Source organism: Hemicordylus capensis, chromosome 4 (assembly GCF_027244095.1).
Source record: "Hemicordylus capensis ecotype Gifberg chromosome 4, rHemCap1.1.pri, whole genome shotgun sequence".
NCBI lineage: Eukaryota > Metazoa > Chordata > Lepidosauria > Squamata > Cordylidae > Hemicordylus > Hemicordylus capensis.
This window is the reverse complement of record NC_069660.1, coordinates 143,428,055-143,441,399: the sequence shown is the minus strand read 5'-3', so window position 1 is coordinate 143,441,399 and position 13,345 is coordinate 143,428,055. Positions and strand designations below refer to the sequence as shown.

Here is a 13,345-nt window from a genome sequence, read left to right as displayed (position 1 = left end):
TCACTAGAATGACAGCAGAGAGAGCGCGCGTTAAGACATTGGCTAGGAGTGCTTTTTAACAGTTTCTACTGATATGTCAGCTACGCCAGTTTCTGGAGGAAAATGACCTTAAAACATTGGTGCATATACTGGTAACCTCTAGGCTTGAGCATCGTAATGGACTCTTCATGGGGCTGACTTTGTATGTAGTCTGGCAACTACAATTGGTACAGAACACAGCAGCCAGATTGGTCTCAGGGACAACTCGAAAGGACCATATAACACCAATTTTGAAAGAATTGCACTGGCTGCGAATAAGTTTCTGCATGAAATGCAAAGTGCTGATTATTACCGACAAAGCCCTTAAATGGCTTGGGTCCAAGATATTTAAGAGAGTGCCTTCTTTTTCATAAACCCTGTCGCCTACTAAAATCATCTGGAGAGGTCTGGTTACCGTTGCCACCGGCTCGTCTCATTGGATGGTGACTTGAGACCAGGTCTTCTCATTGACTGCCCTAGGCCTTTGGAATGTGCTTCCTGTCAAAATGAGAGCATCTCCTTCTCTATTTGCTTTTAGGAAGACACACCTGTTTTCTCAGACTTTTAACTGAAATTAATTTTAAACTTTTTGTTTAGTTAACCCTTCATCTTTAGAATGTGTGTTCAGATGCAGTAGTAGGACAGGACCAGGAGATTCCTCTTAATTTAAATAAATCAGAATGAATATCATGGGACGAGGAGGAATGAGGTAGTGTACAATCACAGCATCAGGAAGAAGGAGAGACGCTGCTGTACTCCTTGGTTACTGGAAATCACCTTTCTCGGTTGTCAGTTATCTTTTGCAGATGTTTTCTCCTGCCATAACAGTGACAATTTTAGCAGCTCTTTCTTTAGCTGTGCTTTTTAAAAAATGCATGTGAAAATTTAGATTAGTTAAACTGGTGTCCCGGTCTGAGCTGCTCCTTAACAGAGTGAGTTTGTGCAATGGCTGTAAGTCTGGACTCAGATAGTGGCTACCAAGGTTCACCTTTGTGTACAGCATGAGGCTCACTGGAGAATTCTCTCTTACGCTAAGCTTGGTATCACAGGGTGGTTGTGAGAATAAAATATGCTGCAGGTGAGTTTGTTGCCTGGCTTTAAAGTGTGGAATTAGTCATACCAATCTTTTCACTGCTAGCTTTTTGGTGAGCGTTTTGTGTAATGAGAACCTTAGATCTGATTAATTTATTGTACCAAATTGTGTTTAGTTGTTTAGCTTGTTTTTCTCATCTGCTCCATCCCAAGGACTAGGGGGCAGGTGGTACAACAAAAGTTCAATAAAATGTTGTATTGTAACTGCTGTTCTTGCTTAATCCTGACCACAAAAAGACAGTTTAAAAACAGACACCTTGTAGTACTTCTAGAAAATGTCCAGGCTTGGTCTTGGAGCTATTTCCAGGGGAAAGGAGTTGCACACTTGTGGGATAACTACTGAGAATGTGGTTTTTCATGCTTTTGTGGTATGGGGCATGCAGATGGGAACATTCAAGATGGGGACTCTCTCATCTGAAGGTGTCATTTGTTCTCCTGGTATATAGCAGTCAAGTCATCTAGGATTATCTAAATCTAAACTATCTTTGCACCTTGAAACTACTTAGGAGCCAGTGCAAGTACTTGGCATAGTGGTGTGATGTTTTCTGAGCATGCCGTTAGGAGTAGCTGTGTTCTGCATTGGCTGAATCTTGCAAATAGCAGGGCAGCTACATGTATAGTGTATAGCAATAGCAATCTGGATATAGTGCTATGAAGGTATGAATGCTAGTTGGCAATTTCACTCTTGGAATGTTCTCTGTTGAGTTCAGTTTTTATTGAATAGGTAACGACTAGTATTGCTACTTGGTGTTCGACACTCATTTGCTCGAAAGGCAGACTTCTGTACCTTCATTTTCAAAAAGAGGAACAGCTTTGGTACCAAGGCTCTGCTGAAGATGGCCTTCGTTTTCTTTAAGGGCAGCCTATTTATTTCCCTTTACTGATGCAAATCAGGGCATATTATGTTTGTATCAGTTCAGCCATTAATCTGGACAAACTATGGTGTTTTTTTAAAAGAAAAACCTGTACAACATAGACCATAATGTGTGATTGAAGTAATGATCTAACATTGCAATGAAAAAAACATAAGAGGGGAATACTCCAAAATAAGATGCAAAATAAAAAAAATACAAAGAGTAATTAACATAAACCCTTTATTATATAAAAGGAATAAATCTGAGGGACACAAATGTGTAACATTAAAAGCTGTATAATCATATTCCCATGGTGAAGCAAATAATGATGAATGGAACAAAACATTAACCAATTTTTTCCACGTGTAATTCACATGAGCAAACCTGTGGTATTCAGAACTATCCAATGTACTCTCCAATGACACATTCAAAGTATCTCCAAGCATAGTATGAACAGTATTAGCAAAATGTATAGCCATGCAATTCATCATTCTTAACAGAATACTTGAAAAACTATACAAAATATGTGAACTAAGTTATTACAAAAAGAGAGAGAGCACATCAATACTGCATCTCTAACACTGTAGCCTGCTCTGCAAAATGTCATTTTGTGACTGGCAAGCTACAGAAATCTGATAAATCAGTTGCTTTAAAAGCTTTAATCCTTTATGGTATCGTTTGAAGAGAGAAAATAGATATTGTGCTTTGCGTGTTGAAGAAGTTTATCAGTGCATGCCAAGCAATGATTGCTCCCTATATATAATTAAGCATTTTTTATTGAAATTCCACAGGGAAATGGTGAACTAAATTCTAGTCTTTGTAAGCTGGACAAGTGAAAGATAGCCCACTGTGTATCTTTGGCTCTTACTGGATTGTTCAAAAGAGCGGTATTGGGTTTTAATTGGCATGAGAGAACAATTTAATACACATTTAGTTTAACAGTACCAGTTGTGAAAGGTTCTGATTCAAGCAAGGATGCAAGGCACCAGGCACTGCTGCTATTCAGCTGCTATTCAGCTGCTATTCAGTTTGGTAGGACCTGCCCCTACTTCCATTAGCCTGCATTGAAACAACCGGGAACTCTGTAGCAACAATGCTTATGGCTGTAGTCATTGAGTTGCATTTGCTTTAACATAGTTAAACAAGTGACAGCTTAATTTTGGTAGTTCTTCTGAGTGTTTATCTGTTGGAATCTGTATTCTTGATACTTTCCTTGAATGGAGAGAAGTCTCATGCCATGTACTTTCATTGTTGGCATGTTATGGGAACACTAATAAATGGGCATGCTTTGATGCTTCTATATAACTGACAATACAGACAGTTGCATGACTTGCACACATGATGGCATACACAGATCACCTCTTTGTATAGGAAAAAGTGTGAAATGTCATGTGTGAACAGTTCTTACTTTCCTGCTGCTTTATCTTTTTTCAGTGCCAATAGTGTGTGACATGCTTGACATCCAACTGTGGTGCCAGCAAAATGCTACTCCTGCTTAATGTTTACTTTCTTCCCTATAACTAATTCAGGAGCTTTAAGAAAGAGCAGAGCAGATCCTTACCTGCTCTCTGCCGCCCCATGCAACTTCCTGTTGGGACAGCATGTTCCAAGAATCCCCATGCTGCACTAGCACGCACATGGCATCCACGTATGGATGGGCGCCATTTGCATGGTTAGCATGGTGTTGCTGACCACACAAATGGCGTCCATGCTGGTGCTGCACAGCAGGAAGCTGCATGGGGCAGTGGAGAGCATGTAAAGACTTGCTCTCCTCTTTCTTAAAGCTCCCGAATTGGGCTTGAACTGCGGTTCATTCACATCCCTAGTTAAAAGATTAACAGTAGGCAAGTTATTTTCTGCCTGAGAACAGATACTTGAATTGGCATTGGCAGCATTTATTTATCCAGTGGGATTTCACAGGTGTATGGAGGCAGGAACGTGGCTTTTTGACATTGCTTTTGTTTTTAGCCAAAACAGAAATGGCTTAGCCTTACCTCTGGAGAGCCAAGACTTGTGTTCACATTAAAATGGTTAAGCTGACAGATTTCTGTACTGGTAAATACCCAGTCCACCTGGTCAGCTGTGATGAAAAAGAATTGCCTCTAGGCAAGAGAAGTAAAATGGTTGTGTGTTATTTTCATTTACCTCCACACTTACCAGCATAGGTATGTGTGGACAGGGAGGCTATTAAATACTTTACTGGAATAATAACTTAAGTAGGCATGTTGCAAAATGGTACTACAATTTAGCCAGTCAGTTGCAGTTGAGATCATTTTGACTAGGTGTATGATAAGGATGCTTGTTTATATGTTGCATTTATATACTGCCTTTCTGCCAAGATATCCAAGGTGGCTTATAATTATTTGAATACTAAAACAACAACAAATAAAAGTTACAGAGAATAAAAACAGGGTTGTTGTGTCTCGGAACTTTAGTAGTCTCTTCAGGAGCTGAGGATGTGTGCTTCTCTGGCCTGGACTCTCTTCTTTTTTAACGTCTCTCAGAGCACACTGGTCTTAAGCCGGCCCTTGCACCGAGGGCTGCCCCAGTATTTTTCTCAGGGCAGAGCTGGTCCCCCCAGGAGCTGCTGTTCTATTATGTTGCCCATCTAAAGTGAAAGAGAGCCCACATAAGTGTATTTCTTCACTTTCGAGTTTTTCAATATTTCCAAATTCCTCTCGATGAAACCTGTCCAGCAAGGAAGATGCTTCCTCACTGAACAGGAAGTTTCACCGAGAAGAACTTAAATATTAAAAAATTAGGCTTCTAAAAATTGTTATTGAAAAATTAGGCGTTTAAAAATAGTTACTGTAAATAGAATATGTAAAACACACATTGTTCTTCTGGTCTTTTTAAAGATTTGGTTGAATTGTGGTGATTCTCTTTCCATATAACGAATAGATATATAGTTATAGATATAGATGTGTGGTGATTCAAGGCTGACTATTTTTCCCTTTCTACAGGATGGAGCTTCGGCATGAAAGGTTGAATTGTGATGCTCTTTCCACATAACGAATAGATATATAGTTATAGATATAGATGTGTGGTGATTCAAGGCTGACTCTTTTTCCCTTTCTACAGGAAGGAGCTTCGGCACGAAAGACTCAAACCCCAGCAGCACAGCCTGTGACAAGACCAGGTAAAAACTTCATTGAACCCAGATATATGGATTTTGTTTTGTTTTGTTTGTTTGTTTGTTTGTTTTAAATGAATTCGAAAAATTTCCCATGCAAATTTCCTTGTCATTTTTCCCTGTCATTTACATAAAATTTGCATTATCCCCCCCAAACAATTATTATACAAATATGCTTATGCCATAAATTGTGATCTGATTTGGCATATAGTTTGACCTGTTTATACAGGAGAACCTCAGTATTTGCGGGAGTTCTGTTCTCCGCTACTACCACGGATATGGAAATGGCAAACACTGGATTATTGGGACTATGAAAATCTGGAGTTAGGCTCCTAGAGGTCAGGAAAATGTCCAAAAAAGGAGTAAAATTGCCTTACGAACAACAGGGGGTGGCTACCATGCTCCACAGGTTCCCAGCAGTCCAGCAGTGCCCCCCCCCCAGTAGAAAATCTGCTGATAATCGTGGGTTGTTTGGCTTAAAAGAAAAAAAAATCCCAATCTCAAAATAGTGTCCAGAAATGATTTCCAAGGTCATATCTGGCTGCCCCCTACCTGCAGATACATAGGTTTAACCCTTATTCCCCCCCCCGATCATGGATACACGAAACCACGAGTGCCAGACCCACAGTTAATGACATCCTCCTGTACTGTAAAAGGACACCTTCACCAAATTTAATTTACCACACTGCATCTCAAAAGTTAGCCAAGTAGTAGAACTGAAATATTTGATTGTGGGGTGGGGTGGGGAGGGATCTTTAAAAACATTTCATGTGTTCTAATTGTTATACTGAAACAAATTCAAAGCTTGATGTAAAAAGTATAAATCAATAAAATATGTATCGCCAACAAGATTTCCTTAGGGCAATCACCTGAAAAAATTTAATTACAACTTTGAAATTGCTGCATTTGCCTAATACTGCATTGGCATCCATTTGTTGTTATTAATGAGTTTTATGAAACAATGCTGGACATCCAGACTAGTATTGCACATTTGTAGCCTTGCAAACCCCATACTATTGCTGTGCTGTTACTTGAGCAGGAGAAGGGATGATTTTCACCAATCTTCCCTTCCCTCAGAAGCATACTGTGTGCCATCAAGAAATGTCCCTGATGGTCATGTGACACCCCCCACACTCACACACACAAACACGCACTCAAGCAACAGCACAGCAGTAGTATGAAACTTAGACTGCTGTATGTATGCAATGCTAGTCTGGATGTCAGCCAATGAAACCTTTTGGGAAATGTTTCCACCCTGCATCTCTTAATCATTATTTTACATGTACTGCAGTATGAATTACAGATGAATGCCTCTTTAAAAAACAAAACAAAACAGTATATTGTCAGTGTAGAGTCATGAATCAAATGCACAGAGACTTTAGTGTTGATATGTTGTGAAAACTACTTTGGTCCTAGCCCTAAACTACTATTACTGCAGCTTAGCTGCACTGCTTTAATGGTCAAATCAGTGGTAATTTCATATGTTTATGGGGAGTGCGTGCATACTGAAACTTCAGCTTCTGTAATAGTCATTTTCTCTAACTTAGGGAACCTGATAACTCTAGGGCCAGATTCAAACATAACGGGGAACTGGAGGCAGAGCAGCCTGAAGCCCCCAAACTTGATCATCCAAATGCGGGAAACCGCAGTTCAGACCTGAGGGCTCACTCATCAAACTCCAATTTGAAACCCTGGTTTGATGTGGAGTTTGCTGTTCTGGCCTCCAGTTTGTGGCTGCCTCCATTACGTCCGAATTCATTAATGAATGTAGCCTTCCCTGGGACTGGAGTTGAGGGAAATAAGCTCCTCCCTCTCTCCATACTGATTGGCTGCTGTGGCTGTCGAGCAATCAGAAGAGGAAGCCTGGCAACCAGTTCCCCCTTCTCTCTTCAGATTCATAGACTGCAGAGAGGAGGCCAGTTTTTATGTCCGAATTTGGACAGGTAGGGGCGTGGCAGGGGGAGCAGAACCGTAGGTCCATTGGGCTCTTGGTTTTGTGTTATATCTGAATTTGGCCTAGGTCTGTAAAGGGAGCTAGGGATCTTTAAGAATACTAAGCTTCTTCCCAAAAATTCAATTCCCAGCATTCTTTAGGGAAGCCATGACAGTTAAACCAGATGAAGTTCATAATTTTACCCCTGCTAATGGAGCAAAGAGGCAGCTTTTAAAAGTGGTAAATCTCTTATATTAAGCAGGGGGGAGAGCAACTGTTCCTATCAAAGCCCAGCCCAGCATCCTTTTGGTGGCTCTTGCTGATGTCTACCTTATGTTGCTTTTTAGATTTTGAGCCCTTTGGGGACAGGGAACCATCTTTACTTATTTATTACTTACTTATCTATGTAAACCGCTTTGAGAACTTTGCTTGAAAAGCAGTATATTAGTAGTAGTAGTAGTAGTAGTAGTAGTAGTAGTAGTAGTAGTACTGGTATAATTGACATGCCCTGAATCAGGCTTGGTCATCATTCAGCACTGAAAAGCAGTACTTGAGTGCAGTGTTCCTTCTAACAGAGATTCCCAAATGTTATTGGCTACAACTCCCAGAATCCCCAGCTGCAATGGCTTTTGCTTGGGAATTATGGGAGTTGTAGTCAACAACATCTGGGAATCCCTGTTAGAGGGAACACTGCTTATATGCCATCCATTCTTAGCATTATGAGCTGAACAGATTATGACTGTTAAAGCACACGTTACCAGCTCAGAAGAAAGAAGCATGCTCTTAAGTAGAAATACGATACAGTGAAGTTGAGGAGAGGATACTGTGTGCAAATTAAATCTGTGCATACATATTTTTTTTAATCACAGTAGTTCCTAGTGCCCTCCAATGGAAAATGCACTATTTTCAGCATTTCCCAGTGAAACTATTAGAAGGGAATATTCTTTTATTGTGCTAATGGAAAGCCAGTGTTTCCATGCTCCATAACCATTACAAGAATTGTATCCCGTCTATTTTTAACAATTGTAAAGTAGCCACTTTTTTGCTATAAATTAAGACCTATCTGCAAGAGATGGTTGAAGATTGAATGTTAATGTATTTGGAGTGACATGGTATTGGGATTCTTTTCTGGATTTGTTATCTTTGTGGTTGTGTGCCTGTGCTTAGAAAGGTCATACTGCCTGTCATGTTTATCTCACTAGGGCTGTTGAGAATAAGAATGTGTTTGGAACTGACAGGCTATGATATGAAAAGGGTAGAAATAGCAAGAGCAGAAATACATCTGGATAAACTGTCGCACATGGGGTCGCACTGCCAGATGCGATTTCGCACAAATTAACTGAAAGGCCTGTGCAGATCTTCATCAGTACAAAGGCTGGTCCATATCATGATTGACCTTCAGGGTACAAAGAAGTAAGGAGAGTGTCACAAAACATCTGGAGAGATGTTGCAAAATTATTTAATTTCTTCAATATTTTATTTATATGTTGCTTAGCATCTTAAGAGTTTTAAAGGCAGCTTACTGTCTGAAGTCAGTATGGTTGCATTCCCAAAATCACTTTGTACAGAATAGCTTGCAGCTATTCTCTTCAAAAGCTATGAATTTAGTCAGCTGCTGAAGGGGGAGATCCTCTCCATGATGCAGAATCTTGGGGGTTTAGCACTACCCTCTGCAGAAAAGTGCTGAATGTGGGAACATCAGGATTGTAGCCAAGAAGCACACTCCCATTTGCCTTCCTCGTGTGTTAAGGCTCTCTCTAGAGTTAACAATGTATGTTACTTTGGAAATAATTGGAATTATTATTTGAAATGGTCTCTGGGTGTGGTTGGCTAATGGGCACTGATTTTTCGTATTTCTCAAAGAGCAGTATTGTATGACATTTGAGTTTTAAAAAAATATGCAACTTTTGTTATTCCTTTGGATTTTGCCAAATGTATATAGCATTTAGGCGGAGGAAGTTAAGAGGTTGGTTAAAGAAAGCAAAGTATAATTATACTGCTTTTATTAGCCAAATGAAGCTGCCATTTCCAAATCTATCTCTTTAGAAAGTGGCGGCTTTCTATAAATTTGATCAACTCGGGAACATACTCTAGCAGCTGAATTCTTGGTGTTTCTAAAGTGGTGTCATTGGTTTATTTTATTATTTTTTGTTTTATTATTTTTACATTTTATATCCCGCTCTTCCTCCAAGGAGCCCAGAGTAGTGTACTGCATACTTAGGATTCTCCTCACAACAACCCTGTGAAGTAGGTTAGGTTGAGAGAGAAGTGACTGGCCCAGAGTCATCTAGCAGGTATCATGGCTGATTGGGGATTTGGTCTCCCCCGTCCTAGTCCAGCACTCTAACCACTACACCACGCTGGCTCGTCCTTTTTATCTCTCCTTTTTTATAGTGTCAGGAAAAGATAATTAAAAATGTGGCTCAGATGGCTTAGGATAGCAAAATCTGAGTTGCATATTGACAAACTTACAGATTCTGGTTGTAGTTGCATCAAATATAAACATGAAAATAAACTTTAATATGGTAGGTCAGTTAAGGAAATTTGTTGTGCATAGTATCTGTGGTGCACAGACATCCACCCTTTATCCAGCTTTATCTATATTAATCTAGAATTAATATTTATATTAAAATAAGATCATCCCACCACCCCAGCTAAATGTGGTCCTTCAGATGTCTGCAAAAAGAGCCAAATAAATTGGTGATAGTGAATGCTAATGTCCAGATCAGGACTGGTAGATTAGTAGTGCTTTAAATGCATGTGACATGTTGCATGTGACAGGCCTGGGTAGAGTGTGGTGTATAATGGGGTACAGTGGTCCCTCGACTTACGAAGATAATCCGTTCCGAACGCACGTTCGTAGGTCGGAATTTTCGTAAGTCGAAAAGCGCATCCACAGAGGTCCGGAAACACTCGTAAGTCGAGGAAACCGCATCTAAAAATTCGTAGGTCAAGGAAGCCGCATCTAAACCGGCAACGACTTCCGGTATTTTTTGTCGTTCGTATGTCGAAATCTTCGGATGTCGAGTACTTCGTAAGTCGAGGGACCACTGTATTTTCCTAACACTCATGTTTCTGTATCACATAACTGCATTCAGTCACATCATCAGTAGTTTGAGAAACAAGAATCATTGTTATAACTTGTACAGTTTTCAAGGAGACATATTTTAAAGTTAGCCCAGCAGCCGTGGAGGCTGAAAACGCACCTCATTGGCTGATGTGATTATGACATCACTTTCATAGGCTTCTATGTAGCAGAGTTACTGCAGCTTATTTTGCTGCCTGGTTTTACTCTGTTTTTTTTTCTTGTAAATTTGCTGCCAACTAACAGGCCTCAAAATTATTAAGGTGAGCAAAACTACATGGGGGTGGTGGATTCTTCCAACTTTGTTAACAAATAATGAGGAGGTTGCAGCTCTGATTTTGGTGAGAAACTGCTGGGGCAGGAGAATTGAGGAACTCTTTCTCTGATACTGCAGACCTTTGATGTATAAGGTGGCTGCAGCTCTGATTTTTTTTTTTTTAAATGAGGGAGGGGGATAGTGGAGAGGGTCTGAGGAACTCTTTCACTACCACCGTCTCTAGTGATCCTGCGGGTGGGTTTGCAGCAGGTAAGCAACAGACATCATCTGGGGCGGGGGGGACTGAGGAACTTTCTGGTACTGTAGGCCTTTGGTGTGTGAGTGGTGGCAGCAACTTTTCCTTTAAAGAAAACTCAAAGAGAGGTACATCAAGTTAAAAAGGGATAAAACAAAATGATTGGTTAAAATACAATCATATGAAAAGATAATTGAACATAAACCGCTAGCAGAATAAAAGTTAAAATCAAGCAGCAATCAAAATCAATTTGGCTAGGAAATGCATGCTAGAATAGGAATGGTCTCATTCAGCAGTGAAAGGCAACCAGTAAGTCTGATGGAACTCCAGGGGGTGTTCTTATCATAGCTTGGGAGCCACTGCTGAAAAGGCCCCATCTCAGGTGTCTCTCTGAAAAAGGCAAGATCCAGAACAATGACCCAGATGATGATCTCACAGCTTGGCCAGGTTTGTATGGAAGAAGGCCTGAAGGTACTTTAAAAAGAATATGCAAAATGCTTCTCGTTCATCTTCTTGTCTGTTGTAATCCTTCCAACATCCCTGAAAAGGTTGTTCAACGTTGTTGCTTTTCATACTGAAGTTAGGAGCTCTCAACCACTACACATTATTACACTGTGCCAGGTGGAAATGGATTGAGGCTCTTTTTTTAATCTTAGGATAGTTGCTCATATAAACAAAAAAATTTTACTAATCTCATTCAGCATCAAAATTTGCTCCATTTAAACACAGTCATTCTGAGATGTGTGTTTCTTCTACAGTCTCCCAAGCAAGGCCACCTCCAAACCAGAAAAAAGGTAAGTTACTCCTAACTTCATAAACTCTTTTATAACCACAAACTTCATATCTTATATGGTGAATCCTAAGTGAGGATTTACAATTAGTTCTTTATTCTTCCATAACTTTTTTGAGCTTCAGGGCAAGGGATAATGATGATGATAATTTGCATTTTGTTAAAATTATATCTGCTACTTGTTAAAAAAAATTATCTCTCTACAGGATCTCGAACACCCATAATCATTATTCCAGCAGCTACCACCTCTTTAATAACTATGCTTAATGCAAAAGATCTTCTGCAGGATCTGAAGTAAGTCACTAACTAAAATATCCTTCATAAAAGACTGTCTTTAGATGTAAAGATATGTAGCTGAAGTGGTAATTTATTCCAGAAACAGTGCATGTTATTTCTAACAACTGCAATTTAAATTTTGTAGACCAAAATTGATAATGGAAGTGTAAGGTTACTTGGCAAAAAGCACTGCTGTGATCTCAAGTATTACAAGAACTGTATTAGCTTTGAACCAAGTAACTTGTAATTCTAAACAAATTATGGATTACTTTTCTAAAACGCACATACTTTAGTTTGTTTTTATCTTTGCCTACTCCTCAAAGTTCAGTGTAGATAACATTTTTCTACCCAATTCTCCTTGAAACAATTCTATTTGTGAAGATCACTATGACTATTATAAGAATAGTTCAGACTGAGAACATCTTACCAAGCCATAGTGAAGTTCCAGTTTGTTCCCAGATCTAGATTCATTTATCACACTGGATTCAAAAAGTTATTTTCTGTGGTTACTTATGTCATTTAGCGGCTATAATCTTGTATGCTTTTGTTAAAAGTTTGACAGATAATTCTACATATGCAAACATGGCAACATTCATTGTCCTGGTAAATGCCTAGATATATTGCACTGAGCTGTGCAGTAGAGCATGGGTAATCAGCATATGGTATTAGTACCTGGGATCTGTGGCACACTTAGGACTGAGGAGGGGATGATGGCAACACAGAATTGGGCCTTCACTTCTGTCTGCCTCACCAGTGTTTCACTGATGTCTTCTCTCTAACTCAGGAGGCTAGAGGCAACACAGGTGATTGCATGTGTATGGTATTGTGCACTGTCAATTTAGAAATGTATCTCCTATTAGGGATGGGCCCGGACCGGTCCGGAGGCCATTGTGAGGGCCTCTGGTCCGGTCCGGACCTGGGCGGTCCGGTTCGGGTGGGGGGGTGGCTTTAAGAGCAGGGGAAGGTTTTACTTACCCCTCCCGCCACTTTCCCGCTCTGGCGTCGTAATTTCAGAAGTAATTGGGACAGCAGGATACCTCCCTGCTGCCCCTTACCCACTGTCCCTATGAACAACTCCCAGGAGTCCTTTGTGCGCGCGCATGTCACAGAGACGTGAGGCGCGCACACAATGTGCGCACGTGCAAAGGACTCCTGGGAGTTGTTCATAGGATCAGCAGGGAAGGGGCAGCAGGGAGGTATCCTGCTGCCCCAATTACTTCTGAAATTACGGCGCCAGAGCAGGAAAGCGGCAAGAGGGGTAAGTAAACCCTTCCCCCGCTCTTAAAGCCACCTCCCATCCCAGTGCCGGACCGCAGTTTGGCGGTTCTGTGCACACCCCTATATCCTATCTTCTTGTCAAAGCTTCAAGGCAGCTAACAATATATAAAGTAATAGATATAAACATTTTTTTAAGAACAGTAAATAATATCAATAATAGACACAAGTGATAAAAAGACACTAAGATGAGTATCCATAATAGTAAAGTGTGCTGTCGACTCCTGGTGACCTCAGAGCCCTGTGGTTGTCTTTGGTAGAATACAAGAGGGGTTTACCATTGCCATCTTCCGGCGCAGTATGAGATGATGCCTTTCAGCATCTTCCTATATCGCTGATGCCTGATAACAGGTGTTTCCCATAGTCTGGGAAACATA

General features: G+C 40.3%; 1 protein-coding gene across 1 annotated transcript in view; it reads left to right on the top strand.

Moving 5' to 3' along the window:
* The window catches only part of CDC73 (cell division cycle 73), a 182,574-nt gene that overhangs the window by 149,525 nt on the left and 19,704 nt on the right, over positions 1-13,345 (top strand). The window contains exons 11-13 of the mRNA XM_053313544.1: positions 5,046-5,103; positions 11,386-11,421; positions 11,624-11,711. Of these exons, the coding sequence (XP_053169519.1) occupies positions 5,046-5,103; positions 11,386-11,421; positions 11,624-11,711 (182 nt within the window). The remainder of the gene's footprint in view (positions 1-5,045; positions 5,104-11,385; positions 11,422-11,623; positions 11,712-13,345) is intronic.